This window comes from Puntigrus tetrazona, chromosome 8 (genome assembly GCF_018831695.1).
Source record: "Puntigrus tetrazona isolate hp1 chromosome 8, ASM1883169v1, whole genome shotgun sequence".
Taxonomy (NCBI): domain Eukaryota; kingdom Metazoa; phylum Chordata; class Actinopteri; order Cypriniformes; family Cyprinidae; genus Puntigrus; species Puntigrus tetrazona.
In genome coordinates, this window is record NC_056706.1 from 18,632,304 (window position 1) to 18,658,626 (window position 26,323).

The 26,323-nt window shown below is 37.1% G+C and overlaps 1 protein-coding gene across 1 annotated transcript; it reads left to right on the forward strand.

Annotated features, from left to right (window-relative positions):
- Nucleotides 1–1,992: 1,992 nt before the first annotated feature.
- olfml2a (olfactomedin-like 2A) lies at nt 1,993–19,251 on the forward strand. The gene is made up of 8 exons (XM_043247690.1): nt 1,993–2,313; nt 11,435–11,698; nt 13,497–13,604; nt 13,696–13,875; nt 13,953–14,220; nt 15,895–16,140; nt 16,662–16,847; nt 17,333–19,251. The coding sequence occupies exons 1-8, from the start codon at nt 2,245–2,247 to the stop codon at nt 17,935–17,937; spliced, it is 1,926 nt and encodes a 641-aa protein (XP_043103625.1). The 5' UTR covers nt 1,993–2,244; the 3' UTR covers nt 17,938–19,251.
- Nucleotides 19,252–26,323: the final 7,072 nt, after the last annotated feature.

Here is a 26,323-nt window from a genome sequence, read left to right on the forward strand (position 1 = left end):
TTTTAAGAGATTTTATCCACAACCATAATCAGACACCGTTTTATTGAGTGTGTTTGGACAGTTCCTGATGTTTTACTACTTATTCTGTAACAGAAACTAAAATTAAATTAATATTTTCCAACAAGTTTAAAATAATGTTTACCCTTCATGGGCATTTTCATGTTTATGAAGCCTTTTTTTCCCCACCTAGAAAATTATCAATAAAATTAATCTTTGCAAGTGCAGAGGAAACACAAAAGCTGCACCTGAAATGTATTTAAAAGCAGAAGGGCACATAAACTGAACTGTCTGCAGAAAAAAAAAAAACATATCCTAGACCAGAGGTTATGGCCAGCTTTCGCCTGTTCTTCTTTTTCCTGACTCTGCCGAGCCATTGAGCGACTGGTCAGCCTTACCTTTGCATTCTTCTCATGGGCGTTTAATCATTTTTGACAGTTGACTTTTTTTTTCCCCTTATTTTTTTGTAAAAGATAATTATGCACACCTGAATATAGGTTTTGCCCTCCCAGCCTTAATAGACAATTACTGTATCACTTATAAATGCTTAAATGCAAGCAGTATTACTTGTTAAGATTGTATAATGTGCAATTGTCTACGAGCAGGTTATAGTTAAAAACCGGTTGTAAACGACCAGTCTTGCGCTTGTTCATGCTATTGCACATGTAAGCCACAAATCACTCCCCCGTTCCGTTTCAGTGGCATTCGCAGGAGAACAGACGGGTAAAACCAGTCACGCTGGTCACGGGGTGATGCTTTAATATGTCAAGAAATAAAAATAACTAAGAAAATACATATCGTTCTTTATAGCTTAACTTAATTGTGATGCTATAGACCTTAATATATACTGGCCTATACTGCAAAAAGCCTATAGGCTACTGGAGGTTATTAACTGGTTATTATTAGTAATATTGTATACTAGTCAATTTGAATATTAATTCAATGAATGTAATCAGTTTCATGTTTTTGCTTAAACACATCTCAGGACCTGTACGTTATTTCTCAAAACCTTTAAGCAACAAATAGCACATTTGCATAATGCATAGCCATTATGATTGTATCAATGTATTGTCTATTCTATTTATTATTAGCGTTATATTTCAGTTTATTATATCTATTATGTTTGTCTGCACTACGCCTGCACCAGCGCTGTCAAGTCATTAATCATGATTACTCCAAATCAAAAATTTTTTGTTTGCATAATATGCGTGTTTTTTCTGTGTATATTTATGTATTTTGAAAATATTTTCATGCATTTACATGATAATATATATATTATTTATATTCATATAATTAAGATATTTTCGCAAATACACGTGCATGTTTGTGTATTTATATTATATACATAATATACACAGCACACATACTTATATTATTATGTAAAATTAATCATTTGACAGCAGGAGTGCATTTTCTCTGCTCCTGTCTCCCAGACAATAATACCCTTTCTTATTCTGAATAATAAAAATGTGTGTGTGTGTGTGTGTGTGTGTGTGTGTGTGTGTGTGTGTGTGTGTGTATTACACTATACAATACATCCCCAAAAAATGTACTAAAAAGTAAAACAAAAAAAAATACAGACGGGTTGGGAACAAAATGAGTGTGAGTAAATGATGACAGAATTGTTATTTTTGGTTGAACTCTCCCATTCATTTGTTCTCATAACAGTAACAGAAAGAGGGCGCTATATAACAGCGAAAGCTTTACCTGAAGGTTGCTTGAGGTTACTTATTGTACGTCACTGAAAATATAAACCATATATTTCATTTTATACGATAATATGTCATGCATTAATAACACCGAACAACTTAAAAAAGAAGCATCTGATGTTATGTGTTATGTATAGGCCGTTTACCACGAAAGAGCTTACGCGTAATGTTTTAACATAGTAGTGTAATTACTGGTCAGCGGTCTCTTAAATGTTCCTGGAACGTTGCACTGACGCGTAAAACATAAACGTCGCTGTGGCAGAGAAGTGCAGTTCCCGCCTCGCTTTGGCCCGGACACGGAGCCGGTGGGTGTGCGCGGCGCGCGCGCGCGTTCATCACGGATCTGGGGCCGCGCGTCACAACATACACAACTCTGCATGGCACCGACCTGTAATCATGGAGCCGTAAACCCGTGTTCGAGAGGATCTAGACTCATAATCCCAGGCTGAGGGTACAGGTGCTTTCAGAGACGCCAAATTATATCACCGGGGGGGAAGCCGCGCAAAAAGAAAAAAAAACTCGGGTTAGTTAATGAAAAATGTGGATCTACGCAAGTATTTTAACTTACGCGCTGCTTTTGGCAAGAGATGCAAGAGCTACGAGCAAGGTAAGATGTGCATCGCGTTTTTACCCACTTTATTTTGAGAGGCTCGCTTGCATTTTACGCACAGCTTGGAACGCTAAACGCGGTTTTGCAATAGCTGAGCGCGATTATTAGAGTATGATTTCGTTCGGTTCGGTTCGATTGCGTTTCGATAACCCGCTTGACAAGTGCGTTAATCACCTGATAACTACATTCATTTGTCTTTAGCGTTGGCATGCCGTTCGTTTGTTGCGCATTGCGTTTTTGTGAGGTATAGACTGGACCGAACTATTAAGAGCAGACAGCATTTTCTTGATTTTGTAATAGCAATAAATGGGAGTGTCTGTGTTCGCAGAAGTCGTGGGATTTTGAAATAAAGTTCATCTGGGGATTGTGAAATGACGTGCCCTGTAATCAGCGGTAATGAAACATGAAATTCCACCACGTCGGATCGGTCTTATAATAATAATTATAATAATTATAATAAATCGTTATACACTTACGTTCAAAGTTTGAGGTCCGACCGTTTTTATGTAGACCAATTATTTATGAGTTTTTGAAGCACATTTCTTCAGCAAGTGGGTAGATGACATGTAAAACTTGGACTGAATGAATGTGAATGTCCAAAAAAAAAAAAGTTTTACATTGTCACACTGGCACACATTTATAGGTAAGCTACCCAAGTATGCATTAATGAGGAGAATTGAAAGTAAAATATAATTTATGTTACAAAAAATAAATAAATAAATGCAGTTGTTCTGACTTCTAAGACCCAAAGTATCTTTAAAAAAAAAAAACTGTAAACAAAATAATAATAATAATACCACAGGTTTTTTAATCAAATAAATGCAAAAATAAATAAACTAACAAAAAATAAAACAATGTATTATATTATATTATACAACAGTAGGCTATACAACAGATTATTATGGTCCTTTAATTTGATTGGCCAGATGCCTTTCCATGAGGGCTGATATTTTCATCACTGCACTTGTACTTGTTCGTAACTCTCCGGATTGGAGTATGTGAGTGGAGCAACTGGACATGAAAAGGCCATATGGGAGAATGGGGTTTTTCACACTCACAGACAGATCACTCAGAATAAGTCAAACAACACTTAACAAATCAGCCTCCCCTCCCAGAGCTGCAGGCAACATATTTTGGCACATATGTGCTGGCCTAAATGACTCCTGGCACTGCCAGAACATTCCAATCTTTAATCCTTGGGATGGCATGGCAATATAATTTAATTGGCATTTTAGACCCCTGACCTTACTGTAATTCCAGTCCAGATTTTTAGGGTAAACGCTGTGAGAACTGGCCACAATGCTTAGAAGCATGTTTTAATAGTTTACATGCACAAAGCAGCCGAACACGCTGTTGATTTGGTTCTGTTTGACCTTGTTTTAGACTCGTATGAGTGACTTTATCAAACCTCAGATGTGTTAACAGTGCAGCTGATACAACCAGAGACAGATGTCCTTCAATAAAGTTTTTGGACAGGCGCAGAACCGCCGTCATTTCCTCAGAAAACCATGACATTTGTTTCAAAACTGACCCTGATTGGGTGTGTGAGTGTGTTTTGGGCTCGATGCCTAGTATGGTAATTGGAGTCGAGTTTTGCTGGGGTTAAAAACAATATATGTCTGCTTACACAGCTGTAGCACTTAAGAGCAGCCCTGTCAGTCCCACAGAAACATGCCCTACCCTCTTATGGCTGGGTGTGAGTGTGTCTGTATCTCCCTCTCTCTCTGTGTGTGAGTGTGAGTGAGAGAGGTCTTGACTCGTTGTAAATGATAGGCACCAACTCAGTAACCCTAACTAATTGTATAATGTTGTGAAATTTTTTAAATGTCTTTGTTGTTGGTTAAATGTGTGAAGAGGTCAGGAGGTTAAAACAGCATAGGCAGGGCTGTGATAACAAAACCTGTTACTAACATGGGATAATTAACTGAAACCTAAAAATCTGTTCTAAAAAGTGTTTGAATTAAAAAAAAAAATTAAAAAAAATTATTATGTAGGCATTAATTTGCCATATAATATATATATATATATATATATATATATATATATATATATATATATATATATATATATATATATATATATCATCATTATTATTATGTAGGCATTAATTTGCCATTTAATATATTGTGGTTTATGTAAAAATAAAATAAAATCTTGAATATATATATATATATATATATATATATATATATATATATATATATATATATATATATATATATATATATATATATATATATATATATATATATATATATATATATATGAGTGCTAAAAATGTGTGTGTGTGTGTGTGTGTGTTACACTTAAATGTTGAATGTGTATGCAGTGTTACTGTTACCCAAGTAAAAAAAATATACTAAGGCTGAATAAAATAAAGAATAATATAAAAATATCCATTTGAATAATATAAATTTGATGAAGATAAAACTTACGATAAGTTTAAGGTGCTAAAAATGACAAACTAAATTAATACTGAAATTACAACATTAATCTTTAGAAAGACTTATATAGAAAGACATATAATATACAATCTGTAGCACAACATGCCAAAATTGAGAATAGTTATTGGAAATGATGGTAGGTATAGGTATGATTAATACAAAGGCTTGCATAAACAATCCTAGAGTACCCATAAGAGATCATAAAAAGAACAGAGAGTGAGAGAAAGATGGAGGGATGAGGAATGATAGGGTTGATGCTAAAAGAGAACAGAGGCATAGAAAGGTCAGCCGCTGTGTTTGTTCATTTCAAACTCTATTGGTTGTAGTTTCATGGGACATTACCTCACACAATGCCAATCAAAGACTCAGGCAGTTCCTGTTTATTAAAGTGTCGTAACACTTCTACCACAAGATTTAAACTAGAAGTAACCGGCAACATCTGCGTCCCATTTAATGCGTCACATCTTTTACCGAGCCGTCACGGTAATGATGGCCATCATAGCTGAAGGGCTGTCATATTTTTATCCAGACCAGACAGTGAACCTCAGGATCCTGCAGCAATGCCAGTCTTTTTTTATATAGACCTTTACGTAAGACCTGATCTTTGACCTCGGTATGTTCAGTGAATGAACAGGAAATACACAGTTCATGTGGTGAGCAAAATCTGGACTTTTAGTGTCCCTTCTGTTGGCAGCTACTGTCCATCCAGCTCTATAATAACTCATGGCCTGCCACAGCAGATGATGGTTAATGTTTATTTGCCAGCATGAACTATTCGCAGTAGCTTTGCGTAAAACATTTGGCTTCTCTGTATTCGTTTTCGAGCGCTTTCTGCACTCATCAAGTTAGTGTCGTTTTTTGAACTTCTTTTTTAGCCATGTAAGAGTTTTGATGCTAAATTCTGACTGGGCAAGCCATGTTTAAAGCCACTATATAGTGCCACAAGTTGTCTGGTGACCATAAACAGCGTCCAGTTAGATTCATGGATTATGGGTGTGTCTCGATCGGCTCCTAGTTAGTCGGCACCCTGTCTAGGGAGTCAGACATTTCTAGGTCGTACCATTATCAAAACTGTTCCAGTTCACTGAAACATTCGCTTTAGCACAATGCATTATAAATGATAAACAAAACAAGTCGTACAAAATCACATCAAATCAAATTATTGTTGATAATAAATAAAATTGATGGTCTTTATGCACAAACACATTCGTTTTGTAAACCGAGTCATCAGTGTCCTTATATTTAGTGGATAAAACCCTTTCTGGTGCAAATTTTATTTGCCAATAGAAGTGGCTGAACTATTAGTAATAAAATGTAACTCATTATTGAATATTGGTGGTTTGAATTAAATTGCTGTTGCTATCATCTTGTTATCATCAGTGTGATGTAAAGAAAGCTTATTTATTATTTCACAGGTGGCATTTATCTGAGATTCAGAGTCAGTTCTGTTGAACGTGAACCATCTGTTTGACTTCCTCAGCCAGAACGTCTCGCATCTCTTGGCTGAGAGCTTCAGAGAGAGCTGTGACACATAAACAGACTCAGCTGGAATGTAGCTGTGTGTCCTCAAAATCAACAAGTGCTCACTAACCTAGTTTGGGCCTAATTGACACGTCTGTCCTAATGGCAAGTGTCTGTCTGTGTGTGTGCTCTGTATTCAGATCTAGAGCCGTTATTTTGTCCTGGTCTAAATGAGAACGTGCCTTCAAGGCTGTGATAAACTGCAGTTTGGTATTCAATCAATACAATTTATTTATATTTTAATTAGAATACACACACACACACACACACTGCATTAGTCTAGGTTTATGTCTTATTTGCCATATTCCATGGCATTCTGTTGACAAAAAGATGTCAATACACACCTTACAGAGTCATAGATAGATAGATAGATAGATAGATAGATAGATAGATAGATAGATAGATCCTTTTAAGAACTGGACCCCAAATTGACCCTGGATTTTTATAAGTTTAGTGGAATAATGAAGGCCCGCTTGATATGATCCGTGACCCTGGAGCACATCAAAGAGATGCATCTTTGTAATCTCAGAATGCTCTAGACAGTTTCACATGTTTCTTTTAGTGTGGGATCATTTTGAATTCTAGCCAGAAGCTTGCTAGTGTTGTTTCAAGCCTTAGATTAAAGGAAGAAGATGAGCCGGCCATTGACAACACCTCATTGAAAGAGAGATCAGACTCATAACCTGAACTGCTTCACCAGGCACAAGGTTATTGGGTTAAGAGGCTTTTCAGGAAAGCGGCCAATGTTGACAAGCGTTCCTGCCAAGTATTTTTGGAAAAACAGCTATCTTATCTCAGGAAAGCAGCCCGTTCCCTGTTTGGTCAGTTGTGAGGTACACTGCTGCAGTCAGAGCAAATGTTCAAGTAGCAGGTTTAGATAACAAATGTGGTTGTTTGCATGACCTGCAACTGTTGGAACACTATTTATTTAGTTAATGTTTAGATAATGTTATATAAACCTATATGCAAACCTCATTACACCCAGTTAATTATGTAGTCCATTCTGCATTGAGGTGAACTTTCAGATTTTCATTGAATGGTGCAAATATGTAGATATAATGCATCTATGCATGTATTAGAGTATTTGAGACTTAGCTTATTTATAGGTTATAGAGACCATACAAAGAACCAAGTATGCCTTGATGCCTGATGCACACACACACACACCAAAATGACCATAACACACTCTTTCATTATGGTTAACAAGGGCTCTTATTGTCAGACGCTGAGTGTGTGTGTGTGAATATGTTAGCAAGTGTTACAGGACTTTTCACCTAATTAACTCGCTCGAACAATGGAAGCCATTCTGGGGTAATTTCAACAGAGGATGAAATGTGTTTTTGAAAAGCTGGGCAAATTACTGTCAGACTAAATCATTTTAAAATGTCCCCTATCAGTCTGCGCTTACACAAAAGAACAGCAGAGCTTTATTAAATCCTTCCACTTCGAGCTGACAGTCACCCAGTTTTTGTGTGGCACCCCGTGTGTGTTATTGTGTGGATGTCATGGTACTACGTGATTAAAGTCTCCACAAGGACTTGGACTTTAAGCCTTGTTTTGATCCGGTCCAGTTAATTAACTGGTTTTGCCTTTGCATTGTAACTATATTGAGTCTATTATTGAGATTGAGGACTACATTTATTCATTTGACAGATGGTTTCAGATTATAAACGACTTAATTACATTTCTGTCAGCTCCGAACAGAGAAACGGCGAAGTGCTAAATTAGGTGAAACACCTGTAATAACCACCGTAGAACTTTATACTAATACAGTAAAATGTGCCCTATTTTGCAGTTTTTATAGGCTGTAATGTCTGTCTGTAAAACGTACAAAATGAGTTATTTTACATTTAAATCGCCAGCTAGACAAAACACAAACATTTAATCTCATGGCCTTTGTCTTTAAAATGTTAAAGGAAGACATTTTGTAAGTGCAGCTCATGATTTTTATTTTATAGTAGCTCTTAATTACAATGCAAATAACTTATTTATATTTGTAAATGTTAACTTTTTATAAGTATAACAATGTCAGAAAATGGTTTAAGCCATTTTTACTTTAACGCTTTAACGAGCATAATTCAGCAATTCTGATATCTTTGTTTATTTGACAATTACTAATAAAGTATATATTGAATGTACAAGCCTTTGCTTTGAAATATGCTCGAATTTCAGGGAACATTAAAAAAAGATGAAATCCAACTAACTTGATTATCACACGATGACCTTTTGGTTCAGGACAATCTTGCGGCACATAACAACAAACAGGTGTTTGGGAAATCACTGTAGTGCGTTGAGAGTGGAAAAAACCCAAAAGGTCCTTTTCCCCCAGGGAGCCTTTAGCCTCACTGTACCCGACAACGTGGCAGTAGCGAGATCAGACAAATGGATGTCTTGAAGACGGAGCGGATCTTATAATGAAGAATTTCTGAAATGCTGAAATATTTCACTGCCTGTAAGCAGTTCCACATGTGCCGTGGCTGGGCATTTATAGAGACCTCTAAATCTCAGTACAGACAGATGACAGGCCTGAGCTCTATGGGCAAACAGTCAGAGAGCAAAAGGGCCACTGTCAGATGGAGGCGGGGCCATATGTCAATCAAATTCAGTAGTGTTTCAACTTTTATGCGGGGTCATACAGCATTTATGTATTAATGCCAACCAGAAAGGAAAGTAAAATGCACCAAAGCCATCCTTGGAACTGTAGTGGCCTTAAATGGATAGTTCACCCATGGTTTACTCCAAAAATAATTTTGGACCTCATTGACAATCAAAAACATTGAGAATATCTAATGTTGTGTTCCACACACACTTTCAGAAATAAAAAGGGCGTACCTTTTCAAAAGGTATATGTTTGTACCTAAAAGGTTAAATTTACTTTAACAGTGACAGCTTTTGCATCTTTATTTTTGAGAGTGCAGATAAAAGATTATCATAAATTATTGACGCAGTTTGGCTACTTTAACACCATCGATCACTTCTGAAAATCCATTGGGCCAGTTTTGAGTAGTATGGCAGGTTTCGCTGCGTACACCTGGCAACCCGGTGCACTGTGCCTGTAAGCCCTCTGTAAATTGGTAGAGTAGAGTATTATGCCATCTTAATTCATATTCATGAGCCAAGCAAATAACGTTTTATTGCTTTTTAGATATGCTCCCGATTTCAGTACACACTTAACAGCAGCAAGTTGTTTTGGCAGTCCAAGAAAAAAACCCAGCACATCTGTGCATCATTTTCTACATTTCTCAATCGAATGCCGTCATTGCGCATTCGTCCGTTCTGTGGGTTCTGCCCCTCTTTTCGCTTTTACTGCTACTGTTCATGAAGCTGGATTTATTAGTGCTGTCAGTGTCAGGTAGGTATTACGAAAGCAGCTTTTTGAAGTACATGTGGCCGACATCTTGGAGAGCACGGCACCATATATGGGCAACCTCCATATTCAACAGCACCTGGCTTTTATGAAGCCTCATATCAGTTCAATTATTGCTTTATGGTGCAAGTACATACTCTGTAAATGATATTCACATGTAACCCACTGGATGTCATGCGAGGCTGTTATTGAGAAATGAGAGATGCTCTGTCAAACTGTGAGGTGCTGCAGGATGTGGTTTAAAAAACAAGTTGTTTATGAGAGAAGGTGCAAATCCACTCAGGTCCCATCGCTGGGCTGAATTTATGGGAATCTCAAGCCCCAGGCTGTCTTCAAAGCCAGTGCCATGGTAAAAGCTAGCGCTAACTGACAACAGATGCGTGCGTGAGAGAGAAATAAAGGCTTTTCGTGCGTCTTCTCCAAAGGTTTCGGTCTTGATTCATAAAATGCAGATACTAGATAGATTTTTGCGTGTGTATTGTAACTTGGAACTGAAGATAATGTTTGAAATGAATGTAAAGTGGCATAGATCCATCAAGTAAAAGTATGTTTGTGATGGTAGGGAGTTCAAATCGTGGACAAGTGTTATAGGGCCTGGTAAAGTTTCACTGCAGTGGGTTTCTCATGGGCCACAGTGTAACTGCTGATCACTTCCAGAGCATCAGGGCTCAAGTCTGTCACGCTCTTCAAGGTAAATTAGCAGCTTTTCGCTTGGTCATATGCTAAAGTGCAGAAAGGCTTTAAACTGGTGATTTAAGAGGAACACGAAAGGGTTAAACTCTTGTTTTGTTCCCAATTGCACCGCATGTCATTCCAATGGCACAGGATTTAATTCGATCTTGATGTATAGGCTGGTTATGATAAGAATTACTTCATATATTATACTTCACATAAATCCATATCCACATTAAAATATCATGTTATATGAGTGGGTAAATTACTTAAAATGAATTCAGATGCGAAAGGGTGAGGTCAGTAAAATTTCTTAAAAAAAACAAAAAAAAAAAAAACAAAAAAAATTCTAAAAAAAAAATGAATTGATTAAAGGCGAAATCTCTTAATTAGTTACAAACAGCTATTTTATAAATGTTGTTCTTTTGACATTTCTATTCATCAATATAATCTAATATTTTTAATCCAAAAACTTTAGTCTTGACCATACTGCTAAACCCAGCCTTACCCACAAATAATCCATAAAATCAGATTTAATGATAGATGAATGAAGCACCAGACACTGATTGGAAGCCTGAACTTTACAAAAAATAAACTGTTTCTTCAAATAAGAGTTAAATGACAACGTTGTTTCAGGGTCAACAAAGACGCACTCAGCAAAATCAGATGCCCTTGGTGAAAATAAGAAACTCATTTCAAATCATTTAAAATCTTACAGATCCCAAACTTTTAAATTGTAGTCTATATATCATCACTACGTGTTGAGTGCTAGACGAGCAGATAACATAAATAAGTCTTTTAATCTTCCAAACGCTAAATAAACAATATAGTTGCAAGCAGGCAGAACAAAAACCACACGTATTAAAGAGGACGATCTGACAAGCTGAACTGAAACACACAGGGAATAAATACACAAAGTAATTGACTAAATTAACGAGACACACCTGTAGACAATGATACAATTAACTGAAACGAAAAGTAGGGCATACAGAGCACGTGGAACATGAAAAGTCCAAAAACGTGACACTATGCCGCAAACATTTTTCGAAAGCACGTTTGACATTTTTTCACATATATATTCTTTTGACCTTCTCGCGTTCTCTGTCTCTGTCAGATCTTCGGCGAGCCGGAGCCGGTCAGGATGATATCCGAGGGCTCAGACTGCCGCTGTAAGTGTGTGATGCGGCCCCTGAGCATCGAGGCTTGCACCAGGCTCCGTGACGGAAGTTTGCGAGTGGATGATTTCTACACGGTGGAGACGGTCAGCTCCGGCTCCGACTGTAAATGTTCCTGCACGGCTCCTCCCTCCTCACTCAACCCATGCGAGAATGAATGGAGAACGGAAAAACTCAGGAAACAAGCTCCTGAACTACTTAAGGTAAAAAAAACGAAAAACATTTTCCTCAGGTCAGGAAGTTTGGGAGGAAAGCTTTCCTTTACAAGAAATCGAGGTCCTGAAATTTTTATAAAAGCACTAAAAATGCTATTTTGGATAGCGGCACGTCAACAGATTTCTTAAACTACATCTTGTTTAGTTATTGTTGTAGTAGTAGTGTTTCTTTAAACTGTATTTAGAGACACATTAGTAACACCAATACAAAAACTGTTAAATAAGTTTTTACATTTAACATAAAGCAACCAATATTTGTTTTGAATTCTTGAGGTTGGCTGTCGCCATTTTATGAAGTTTAACTGTATTAACAAAACTACTTTATAGGCACAGCTACTTCCAACAACAGTACAATCCTCAAGCTGTTGTGGAGCACACATATTATAACACGTTCAGGCCTTAGGTTGTCCATACTTTTACATTTTACAAAAAATCTGACTTGAATTTGACACATTTAAAGGGATAGTTCACTCAAAAATGTAAATTACCCCTAAAATTACTCCCCTTCAACCCATATTTCTTCTTTCAGATGAAATACATTCTCAGGCTATTTTTAAAAAATGTTTTGGCTTTTCCAATATTTAATAGTCCAATAAAGTGCATCTATCCATCATAAAAAGTGCTCCACGGGGCTCAATGCATTTGTGTAAGAAAAATATAAATATTTGAAACTTTATAAACCGAATCTCACCACTCTCCTGTGAAAACATGTACAATGGTTAGTAAAATCTAGAGTTTTAAAAAGTTTTAAATATGGATACGTTTTCTATGGAAAACACATTGATTCACCTGAGAAGGTCTTCATTAACCCCCTGGAGCCCGGTGGAGAACTTTTTTATGATGGATATAAGCACTTTATTTAAGTTTTACTGGACTAAATACTGAGTATTAACAGTAAGCTTAGAAGAGCCTGTACAGGTTTTTATTATAACTCAGACTGCATTCATCTGAAAGTCATATACAACTAACTTGAGGGTGAGTGAATCATGGACCATTTCCAGAGATGTTCAGGCCTTACTTTGACATCTCTTTAAAGACGTTCAGGATGTAATTTGGCATGTAATTTGGTAATATATTCAGGCCATACTTTGACTTTGAGATGTTCATATGGCCTGAATTAGGATGTTAAAATGTTCATGTCTTAGTTTGTCGTTTTTAAGATGTTCAGACTTGTTCTTAACTTTTTTAAAAAGATATTCACATCTTAATTTGGCATTTTTAAACATGTTTAGACTGTACTTTGGCATTTTTTATTTGATACTCAGGCCTTATTTTGACATTTTTAAGACATTCAGGCCTGAATTTCTAAAGTGCTTATCAAAAGATGCCAAACAGAAGAATTCCTCCCTACCGAGAATAAAAATGATTTTAACTCAATGGAAAGCATGCCACAGATGCTGGCGATTACCACAGAAAATAATTTTGCCAAAGCCAAAGACTAACAAAAAACACACTAACACAATTGTTTTGTTTATTTTTCCAAATTGAAAAAAGGTCAAACTTATTTTCTATTTTCATCAGCAACGTGCAGCAGATGCTGTCCACAGCTTCTAACCCGAACACACTGTAAGCACACACACATCAGCTAAAGACAGAATATCAAACAATACAGTGCTCATCCTATACACCCAGAGGCAAAAAAAACACTCCCATCTTTTATCCAAAGTTCAATTCTGGTGCCATATCCAATAGCCATCCAAATTTATTTTACTTGAAGCATAAATGTTTTCATATATACCGCTTTGGCTCAAAGAATCATGCTTTATTACTCTGTGTTTGTGTCTAGCTCCATTCTATGGTGGATCTGCTGGAAGGAACATTGTACAGCATGGATCTGATGAAGGTCCATGCCTACATGAACAAGGTCGTGGCTCAGATGAACACACTAGAAGAGGTAACCTTCTGTCTGATCAGATTTGAATGTCAAACATTTATTAATCTTCAACTTACAGAAGTATGACACTATTCTGACAATATTTTCATAGACCATAAAGACAAACCTTACCAGGGAGAATGAGTTTGTGAGGGACAGCGTAGTAAATCTGTCCAATCAGCTGAAGCGCTACGAGAACTACTCTGACATCATGGTGAGCATCAAGAAAGAGATCTCCAGCCTGGGACTACAGCTGTTGCAGAAAGATGCCGCCTCTGACAGCAAAGCACAGGTAAAACACATTTTCTCCAACACAATGGCACCCACACACAAATGCACAAAATCAATTATGTAACGGTATTATTTCAGGGCACAGAGAGTAAAAAGACCAAGGAGGTCATAAAGACACCCAACAAGAAACCCCCCGCTGTCAAACCTCCACCCAAACAGCCTAAAGAGAAACCCGTCAAGCCCAAGAAAGAGGCTCCTGCCAAAGCGTCCAAACCTGCAAAGCCAGACCCCACCAGCAAAACCAAGCCCTTAGTGCACCAGGCGGGGGTCATCAGGGGGATCACATACTACAAAGCATCCAAGACAGACGACTCTGAGTCGCATTCAGCAGGGAGAGGAGAGAGAGGTATGGAGGCCGTGCACATCACATCTGTGTTCAATTAATGTTTTCTGAAAACCACCTCGGTGTAGAGCCAAGAGCAATTGAGTTTACTGTGGGTGATAAAACGGGTGAAACACTTCTATTTTCCCAAACATCATAGAGACTTGAGGTAACTGCTCAGAACACATTAAGATGGCTTTTGCCAAGTTTTTTGTTTCGATTGACGTTATTGAGTAGCTGACACTAGTTGCTGAAAGTCAGAGCCAGTCTATAAATTAAGTTTACAGATTACATAGAAAATCACATAGTGTGTGTGATGATTAGTACAAGCTGAATCCAAAACATAACACTGATTACTCTTGGACAACTGCTAGTTGGTTAGACTTGTACGTTAATATAATAAGTTAAGTCCAAATTTAAGAACTCCTTAACAACCTTGTTATTAACATCTCAAAACACTTTTTTACCACCTTGATGATTGGTCTGAACATTACAATACCTACCTGTCAAAATATGTATCTGCATTTAAGCCTTCACTAGCGCCATCTTTCATCATGGTTTCGTCGCAGGTTAGTCTCTGTTCTGGCGAAGCGTGTTAATTTGTTTTGGTCACATAGTCACATAGTGTTTCCAGCCTTTTTGGAAATCAATACTTGCATTTTCTCCACAAAATAGTTAAAATTTGTGTTTCAGATTGTACTGTATTTGTATTTATTTTTTTGTACCATAGTACATGCTACTTACGTTAAGTTTTTGAGGACAGGTTGTTTGCACCTGTAGTGATTTGCGTCTCCAGGCTTTAAAACGTTCCAGTGCACCTTATATGACTATAAAACCTTACAGGAGGCACAAGAGCAGAAAGTCAAGAGAAGCATTTTATTGTTTATATTTCACGAGCCTTTCGTAAGCGAGACTAGACCTCCGACATATCCTCTATAAAATTCCTCCATAATCCCTTTCCTCTTATATTTTACTTCTCATTAAAATCCTTAATTGTGAACACCAGAATAGCCCATGGTTAGGAAAAGGTGGTTTCCTTCCCTTCTCATGAATCTGGTCCTGAACTCTACAGTACAGCAGATCCATAAGTTCTTCAGGGGTTATAAATGCTTCTCCTGAGAGGCAATAACTTGAGTTATTTTAGTGAAATGCCGCTCTGTATTTCTTATTTCATCAACAGTAACAGCAAGAACTTTCCTCTGGGATGAAATCATTCCCATTGCTTTCCAGAACCAAATATAAAACAGTGACATGCAGGGAAGAGAAAATAATCATAATTTTGCCGTGTCCAAAACTATTACAGTACTGGCCCTGTGTCCTTGAATGACAGATAGCAGTGATGGAGTGTGTATGAATATCTGATGTACTTATGTCCTGTGCTCATGTCCACATGTTTAATGTTCCAGACGCTCCCACAGCGCAGGAAGAGGAGGCTCAGATTAGGGTCTCTCCGCTGACATTGTCTTGCGGAGATCTGTTGTACATGGCATGAGATGAAATGGGCTCAGTGTAGGAATGTCGAATCCAAGCGTTGCAGGCAGGGACTGGGTTACAATGCAGGAAGTTTCTTCGAGTGCAACATCTCATTAATAATTCTTTTGATGTGAGGAATCCGAAATGCTCGGGGTGAAACTTCAGGCCAAGAGTTGTAATCTGCCTTTCAAACCCTCCCCGGCTTTCTCCTTATGCTCTTTTCAGAAAACTCTGCCAAAACCCACACTGGCCACCTAACCGAGGACAAAAGAGGCTCCGAGCTAGTTTTGGAAGAGTCTGAAATAACGTCCACTGTACCGCCAATAACAACCACCACGCTTGTTTCTGTGACAACAACAAGCACCACGCTAGCAACCACCAGTGAAGTGCCCATCATGAATTCAACCCTGTCCACACCAGCACCAGAAAAACTTACAGGCAGTGGAGGAAAGACACATTTGCACAAAGCGGGTATGATATTTTTTTCCATTTATTTTACATGTGTGCGAGGCATTTAAATGCATTAATTATGCCCTGTAATGCACCTTATATGAATAATTGTAATCACAGAATACAGTTTAACATAATTCATTGTTACGCCATGCATTTTAAATTCTGTTATAATTATTTACGACAAGGAATAAAGTGTTACAATGCATATTATGAATAATTATTATTCATTATAGCTGTTAATAGGACTTTGATTTTTGAAGGATCATGTGACACTTAAGACTGGACTAAGTAGCTGCAAAAAAATTCAAATAAAAATAAATAAAAAATACATTAAGTAAATAATAATAAAAAAAATCTGCTTTTCATCACAGAAATAAATTACAATTTATTAAAATAGATTTCACAGTATTACTGTTTTGCTGTATTTTTGATTAAATAAATGCTGCATTAGAGTTTTTATATATTTATGCATACAAAATGTTATTTTTTTATTTCCATGTTTGTTTTATATGGAAATCTATATTCATTTCTTTGAACAGGTAAATCTTTAGACTGTGAGGGAACATTGGCGTCAGTGGAGATGCCAGAGAAGCATCACAGTTATGGACGGAACGAAGGAGCCTGGATGAAGGACCCAGTGACCAAAGACCACAAGATCTACGTTACAAACTACTACTATGGCAATAACCTGGTGGAGTTCCGCAACCTGGAGAATTTCAAACAAGGTAAAAACAGCAAAGAGGGACACATTTAGTAAATATTTCCAATACTTTTATGGTTCTAGTTTACTAACAATACACAAACCAGTTCAAGGCTCTGAAGGCACTAATAAATCATGAGTATTTAAAATGTTTAATGTTTTTAATGTGCATTAGACTACACTTACATAAAATATGGATTTTCAGATAAATTTTGAATTGTGTCTAATTATTAGAAGTTTTTTTTGTTTTTAATCAAACCCAGCATTCGAAAGATGAAGAACTGAACTGCAAAAATGGCAGTTAATTTTATTCATAATTTATGTAATTTCTTATGTGATTTAGGTGTTAAAACTAAATAATGCTATCAGCGAACACAATTCATTCTCGGTGAATTCCCCTCACAACTGAGTTGAGAATATTGCTCCATTATATAGCGTAGCTAATATAACTTATCCATTCATGAAGTGTAACAAACTGTCTCACAATCGAAATCTTTTGAATATCTTCAGGTCGCTGGAGTAACCTCTACAAGCTTCCCTACAACTGGATAGGAACTGGACACGTGGTCTACAACGGCGCCTTCTATTACAACCGAGCCTTCACCAAAAACATCATCAAATATGACTTGCGCATGCGCTTCGTGGCAGCTTGGACTCAGCTTCACGACGCCGTCTATGAGGACACTACACCCTGGAAATGGAGAGGACATTCAGACATCGATTTCGCCGTAGACGAGAGCGGCCTCTGGGTGATCTACCCAGCGCTGGATTACGACTACTCGCAACACGAAGTCATCGTCATCAGCAAGCTGGACCCGAGCGACCTGTCCATGAAGAAGGAGACGACGTGGAGGACTGGGCTGAAGCGCAACTCCTACGGAAACTGCTTCATCGTGTGCGGAGTGCTGTACGCCGTTGACGTCTACAACCAGAAAGAGGGAGAGATTTCGTACGCCTACGACACGCACACGAACACGGAGGCCGCTCCACGTCTGCCATTCACTAATGAATACGCTTTTGTGACCCAAGTGGACTACAATCCCAAAGATAAGGTGCTGTATGCATGGGACAACGGCCATCAGGTGACCTACAATATTCACTTCGTGGGCCAGTGAGGTTCTGTCTAAAATCGAGAAATACACCATTTATGGGAGCACATTGCTTTCTTTATTGGTATGGTGGTTTAGGATTTAGTGTTCAAATCTATGGAAGCGGAATAAAATATAAAAAAGGTTAATGTGATCTGAGTTTACATCACAGAATTGCGACTTTTGCTCTTAGAATTGTGCGTGTGGTCAGGTGTCCAACAAAATTGAATTGTGAGATTTAAATTTGAAGTCAGAAACCAAAATTGAAGCCAAAAACTTGGAATTCCAAGAAAAAATGCCAAAAGCGCAAGATGTAAACTCTACTGCAAAAAACTATAACTGCAGTGTTTTAAATCATAATTATCTTTTTTTTGTATTTTTATTGCATAGCAGAAATAAGCTTCCATAAAAATGAGTCCATAGTGTTTGTGAATATATTTTTACCCTCAACTATAAACGGTCTGAGGACGCATGTCTCATTTTTATGTAGTTCATAATCAGGTCCCAAACTTTACAACTGTAAAAAAAAAAAAAAACGAATAATAAATGGTACGGTGATTCTGTCATTACTCACCCTCATGCTGTTCCAAACCTAAAGAACTGTTCATCTTCGGAGCACAGATTTAGATATTTTTGATAAATTCAGAAACCTCTCTGACCCTCCATAGACAACAAGCATCCCTACATGATCAAGGCTCGTTAAACGTTAAACGTTAAAATAGTCGAGACATCAGTGGTTCAGCCTTTTAAAACAAAAACAACATATGCAATGTATGCACGCAGATTCGTTGTTGATCTGAATGTCAGCATTGAATACTCCGAAATGATGTGGAGAAGGACGACTTGTTAAATAAAGTCTTTCTTTGCAAACAAATAAAGTATTTTAACCTTGTGAAGTTAACAACCGGGTGAGTAACAATAGAATTTTCATGTTTGGGTAAGTTATTCCTTTAAGAATCATGAACAAACACAAAGTGAATGGTTTTCCGCAGCTTTATGCAGTAATCCTACATTTAAAACTCGCTAAATGTTTAATAACGTCATTTAACAGCAACACAATATCAATTTGGGGGGATGGGATTGTGATTTTGAACTCTATGTACATTACATTATTTTAGCTATTCATTTTGTAAAATATTCCATTCTCATTGTAAATATTTCCAAGAATAGCTTGTGTTACAATATACAATATATTATTAAGCCTCAGATTTATCATCCCCAGATATTTAATATCATAGTCACGGATACTTATGATTACTCCTGGATGAGTTACAGTTTTTGTATGTTGCATTTATGTGTAAAATTTCACATTTTGTGTAAAATAAACTTACTCTAAAACCATTTCCAGTGTATGAGTTTCCTAATGCACAATGCAATGTTTTACATTCTGTACTTCACTATGTGGTATACATACATTATGCAGCCATAAAGGTGAATGAATCATTGTCACTTGACACACGACTCCCCATCTCCAGATGTCTGGCATTTTGTAAAATGTTGCAATATATATGTTTTACATGGTGAAAAATAGGCCAGGTCAGAGAGTACAGTAAATTTAGATTTAATGTTATTATTATTAGCACTTTTACCGGTGTGCAATACAACACTTAAACACAAAGTGGTCTCTTAAAAATATGTACCTCTTTTTCTGCAACACTATTTTTATGTTCCTTACTGCACGTTTCACCTTAGTTTCAAAGAGAAATGTCCACTGAGTGACACTAAAACACAGGTTCAGTATGTGAACCCTGGCACGTTTTAATTACATTGATATAGGAACTGTATCTGGGGACTGTTGCTAAACGTTTATGCTCTATCATGTTGGGAATATGCCCTACAACAAATCCAACCCTAAACCTGCCCTATAGTGTAAACAAATGCAAAACAGATATCAAAATGCATTAAAAAAGTTAGTTTAGAATCATATTAAATGCGCCCCGCTTTCTGTCGATTATCGATTTTACATCATTCTATTAATTCTGTTGTCATTTACTCAACCTCATATTCTAAAACCGTGACTTCCGTTCTTCTGTGGAGCACAAAAGAAAATGATTTGAGAAATATAATCTACAATGAAAATCTATGAGTTTCAGTATTGTTCTGAACCCAACTGACTTTAGCGAAAATAGCCAAAACAGTACAAATCACTCGAAACACCCTAGTAACCGTAAAGTTACGTGCTCGCATCCATTAATAACAGTTCTGCGCAAATGGCATGCAGATTTCTGCTCTTCCAGGTCTGAGGTCACATTCATTCTGTCTAAGCAGGAAAGAGGAAACCCAGATAAAGCGCTTTCATGAGGTCATTGTTGAATTTGGGAGGTCTGGGTGTGGTGATGATTGACTGACACGACAGGGTGTGTGGATGAACTCAGGAGAGGTATAGTATATTGTTGGAGCAACAGGGCGGAGGTTCGACTTTAATGCGTGGAGGGTTCGCATCTGAATTAACCCACAAGACACTTAATCACAAGCCAAAGTCTTGCACAGCAGAACTACAAGCCAACATCAGTACTTCATCAGCGATGCACAAATAAACCACATCTATCTGCTCAAATGCACCGCGGGATAAGGATTCGTTTTATGTGCAAGCCACACTTGGATGCTTGCGTTTCTTTGTTAATATGGGCATGAAGATGTGGAGACTTCACTCGTAACCCTAATAAAAGCTGCAGGTTGTCATATTTGGTGCAGGATGTCATTAATGTGATTAAACTGAGAAGACAAATGAGCCGTGGCGGGTTAGTGTTGTGCAGCTCCAGTGTCCCAGACCCCCTAAAGTTCCTCTTGGCTTGCCTACAAGTCACTTTGTGTGTATGAGAGTCCAGTCAAGCTTTCCAACACACACCCTAATCCTAATTACTACACTGGGACTTCGAGTCATCTATTCCTTCAAAAACGTTAAAAAAACAGATTCTGAAGCCACCGAACACTTAGCCCCAGAAGAACAAGAAGTAAATGTCAAGATGATCGACAAGTTCTTCGTACATGACTGTTCGCTCAAAAAAGGGAATTTCCGAGTCCTACCCACCAGAGCCTTTGACCTACAGGCATAACTAGATTTTGTTGATTTCATTGGATCTTAATGAGGTTATTTTCCACAGCGGTCCTTAATTCAGTGCTCTCTGAATGCGGTTAAGGCATACAAAACAAAATACGATGCCTGACCACAAGAGGATTGAAACTAATTATGACAATCGCACTGCAAGAAGCCCCCAGAAGTCCTTCAATTGCGCAAGCACTCAGCAAATAAGCGTTGATTTGGCAGTTGCGTTTGCAATTGTTTGGCTGCGACTCAATTCATATTTTATGCATTACAATACTGAGAACTTGTATGAGGCTTGATTCCTCTATGGAAACCCATCAAAACAAAACAAGAAAAAGCGTAAAGTCTGACACAGGCTATATTAGCTGATTTAAAGCCACATCGGAGAGAGACTAACTCAAACCTGACATCTCTCAGTAGCCTGAGAGTAGTTTAGTAATTAAAACATTAGAACATCCATTTATCTAGTAAGTAGGATTTTGCAAAAAAATAAAAAATAAATAAATCTTCCTTTCATATGTAGTGCTGGAAAATATGAATCATTCTACTAAACCAATTCATCCTAAACAGTTATTTTATGGGGTGTTAGAAATGATTCTTATGGGGGGGGGTAATTTCTCGCATTGGTTGCATTGAATTCTGAGTTATTACATTTCATTTTTTTTATCCTAAACCATTCCATATCTCTTATAAAATGCTGGAAATCCAAGTCATTCCAGTGAATTGATTCATCCTAAACTGTTCTTTCTCTTGGGGCATTGATTGGGATATCACAATAATTATTCAGATTCAGATTTGATAATTAATCAGATTTGTCTGAACAGTCCCCCGGTGCAGGTCTGAATAATTCTAGTGAATCAGTTAACCCTAGATGTTTAGGAAAGTCTGAAACATTCTAATGAATCATTTCAGTGAATTCATCCTAAACGATTCTTTCTCAATCATAATAACCATTTACAAAACGATTCTCTTTCAATCTTTTTCAAACATTTAAAGAAGTCAGGGTTAACCTTAATCAGGGTAGTACTCAACACTGATTACTGTCTGATTTTCTAAATCCTTCATCACATGAATTAACATGATGATAATTACATTTTAAAGCATCCATTACATTAGTGAAGAGGCTAGATCCTTACTCTTACTCTTACTTTATAGTAATAGATGGCATGTATTTGGCGTGTCCTGTCGTGTGTGTAAGTATCTGCTAACAGGATGTGAGGGGTACTGTATGAACAGCCCTAATCAACAAAGAAGTAGCCCTTGTGACACACACACACACACACACACACACAGTGAAGGGCCACTGTAGGAAGCCATTGTTAAAAACACAATGCAGTCTTTAGAACCGATGGAGTCAAATGTGAAGAGTCAGAGGAATTCAGAGGTCCCACTCATGATGACAAAGGAGAGATTTATGTCCAGATAAATCTTTGAGTACACGTCATATACATCACTGCCTGAAATATTGACCAACATAAATACTGACCATGACAAGAAATACGGCCGACCCAAGTCATGCTGTTTTTGACACAGGCTCAGAAAATGTCTGGGAATCATAGCTCGACTTGCTCAGATGTATTTGAGTGTGCCTTGGTGTGACGCTCATCAACCTCAGCGCTGAGAGTTTCAGCTGCAACAGGAAGCTGAATTAATGTAGTTTGTCTTCATTCAGAGTAAATGTCATCCATGGGAAGGGAGTCCAGAGAGAGAATAATGACCCGCGTTGTGACAGAAAAAGCTCAACATGTTCAGACTGTGAGGTAAACTACAGTCACAAGGTCTAACTACTGCGCTCAAAGTCTCAAACTGAGAGGAAACAGAAATGACAAGAGGGGTCATGAACAGGAAGCTAAAGACATACATCTTAATAGGCTAAACCACAAGGGGCATATTTGCCACAAAGCAGCATTTTACCACTTAATAAATCTATGACAGAAAGCAATAGAAGTCTTTTCCCATGGTAAGTAGTGGCAATGTGTGTTTTTATACAGATGAAAAATTATTATTTTTGTGGTAAAAGACATTACTATAAATGTGAGACAACTCTGGTTATTTAAAAAGAGTACTGAATATAAAGAATGAAGCAATACAAAGAATATAATTAAGTGTAAAGTCAATGCAATGTAATCCTTAATTGCATGTTCATTCTAAATAAAATCAAATGCATTACAGTTTAAATTCATATTAAATGCAATTAGTTTCAGAATTACTTCTATTGTCTGAAATGTGGTTAAATGCACTGACAAGTATTAATGATAGCCAAAATATCATTTAATGTTATTCTATCTGTTCTATCACAACAAAATATTATTCAATATCATTTAAAGTAAACTTTTTAATCTATTATTTTTACTTTTTTTTTACTTTTTTAAAAGTGTATGAAGAAACAGTCACAAAAGTCTACTCTAACTACACTTCAGCTGCCTTTTATTACAATTTCGCAAAACTTATTTTTGACTAGGGACATTTTCACAATTAAAACTAATTTGTACCTTCCAAAGGAAAATTCCACTTTTGCCGTGTACTGTAAAAAGTAACAAATCTACAAACACAGGCACAACAGATTACTTCCAGATACACTGACAGATGACACACCAGAGGAGAAACATAAAAGACAAAACACATAAAACTTAATGACGCAAAAGCAACATTTTTATTGATTCAGCAGTGCGAGCAATGGCGCTTGAAAGACCAAAAACATGTAACAAAATGTGGCGACGGGGTTACCCAGGAAAGGTGAGGCAAACGGCCAAGAAAAATACTCACTCCTCGCGCACGCAAACACATGCTCAATCACCCATCCGTCCATCCGTCCGCGCAAACACATGCACGCACAAAGCTTGCTGTCAAACGCCAGAATAATCAACTCTGGCGTGCTGTCCAGACTGAGTTCAGCACCACTGAAGTTCACGTAATGCTGTAAATAAACCTTGTGATTCAAGTCACTCAGCTGTGAAAGTATCTCTTTCAGCACGCTGGGAGTGACGAGGTCAAACGAGCTCAATAAACATATGATAAAGAGGTGATATATTCTAATCAATGTCCCAGAGTCAGCTAATACAATAAGCAATGTGGATGAAACGTGGATCCAGGTGTGTAGTTTCAGTGTGTCACCAAATGTGTTCAAATGTGAAAAGAGCGACTATTTCCAAACAGGTTTCCCTGAACACTTCTACGGGCTGTCATTGGTCAGTCAAACAGAGAGCATTGGTTGAGCTGTTGCTGGGTCAATCACAAAAACAAACAGATGTTTTGATAGTGCCACAGAGACAGCGTTTACACTGCAAATGGATTATAGTAGTCCTATCAAATGATTAATTGTGATTAATCACATTCAAAATAAAAGTTTTGGTTTACATAATATATGTATGTGTACTGTGTATATTTATCATGCATATAAGCACACACGCATTCAACATATACTTTTACATTACATTAGATGATAAATATATATATTATACATATATTAAATAAGCAAAAACTTTTGTATGCGATTAACTGCAGTTTATAACAGATACAAATATTTTATATATTTTTTTTAAATGTAACACATCACCTTTATCGATACAGTGTCAAATGTTCACTCTGTGGAATTTGTGTTACTCTCACAAGCACAAATTCAATAAAAAATACATCGAGCACTACTGAAAAAAGCATAATATCTCATAATATCCTTAGTATTTCTCACACTAATGTCTTCAGAAAAGGTGTGCCTTTATTTTTTTTAAACATTAAAATCTGCAATAAGCTGTTAGATATTTGATTGTTCATTATTTCTTATAAAAAATATGTGAGCTATTCTTTCGAACCTTTGGGACCATTCACACTTTTTGCCAAAACTAGCCTCATGTCATCAGTGGAATATATGTATACATTATTTGATATTTAAAATTAATCCATCTGGTTATCCTAAACCTAACAAAAGACCAAACCATCTTAGCTTGTTTCAACTCTTTTATAGTGATTTATTTGAATCGTACCTGAGCGCTCTGTATTAAAGTGCAGCCCTTTACCAGGTGAGCTACCGAGCAAGTTTACTACATCACAAAAATCCACAAATATGGAGCTAATTATGTGATAGCATTAAAATGTATAGTTTACAAAATTATACATTATAGAGAAGTCATAACATAGTATTTTTACAAGAAACCGTATAGACTAAATCTTTATTAATCGATATCCTGCCATTGCAATCATTATTTGTGTGTGTGTGTGTGTGTGTGTGTGTGTTAGAGCTATAATTCAATTATAACAAGATCTTAGATGAATGTTGTTGCAGCTTTGGACTGTTTGTTTTACATAACAGATTATAAAACGAGAACGTGTGGCTCTCAGCAGTGCTGCTGAAATGCATGTTATTCCTCTGCAGATTGGTTTGGAAAGCAGTGGACTGTTGAGATATGTTTCTCGCTCTCTCTCTAGATGAAGGAGATTCCAGTTGCCTGGAAGCCACGAGTAATCGAAAATCATATCTAAACATATCGTTCGCTCGAAGCATTGGGAAAATACTTATGAAAAGGCTGTTGTCAACAACAGCAGACCCCAAGGGTATGTGCTCTGCCATAAAACAAAAAAATTTAGCTAGAATCATTCTTTTATTCTCTTGGGCACCACCGATATTTTAATAAAAAAGCATTATTTTACTTGCGTTTTTGGACAGCTTTTTAAACGACCTTGGATCTCTAGCAATAAATAGTACGCGCTAGCGTTTTATTGCACCCGATACTGACGAATTATTATTGCATCAATTTGAGCTTTTTCACACATAAAAATTCACACATTCAATCACTAAAGATGAATTTTTCATGCAAGGTCAGAGTGCGTGTACAATATATGACAAAAACACTAATCATTTGTTTCCTGTTCTGGCCCTGTTCCTGTCCAGACCCAACATGAGGAAACAACCCAGTAACCTGAAGCCATAACTTGCACTTATATTTATTATTATAACTAATGCCTTAAAGAGCCTCTCAGAAAAAGGCCTGATGACATCAGCCGATGCCCCAGGTGATGCTGATACAAGCTCAGAGAGGGCGGAGGTCTTACGTAAATAAAAAGCCTTCATCCGGCCCACTGTGTTTTTTAAATGACACACGAGCAACTATTTTCTTATTTCAGCTTTTGTTTATTTTCATGCGCGTGATGCATTGCTCGTTTGAGCCGAGAGTTGAGTTTCGCGGGTGGGCATCGGGAAAGTTTATTGTGTTTATTTTACATATAAACTATTGAATATTTCCACTATTAGCGCCCCTTAAAAACGCACAGTTCTTTGAGTAGTTAGTGGCTTTTCATCCAAATCTGAGCAGTAAAAAAATGATCAAATATTAAGAAAATGAAGCGATTAGGAACGGTTTGGAAACAGGTCTT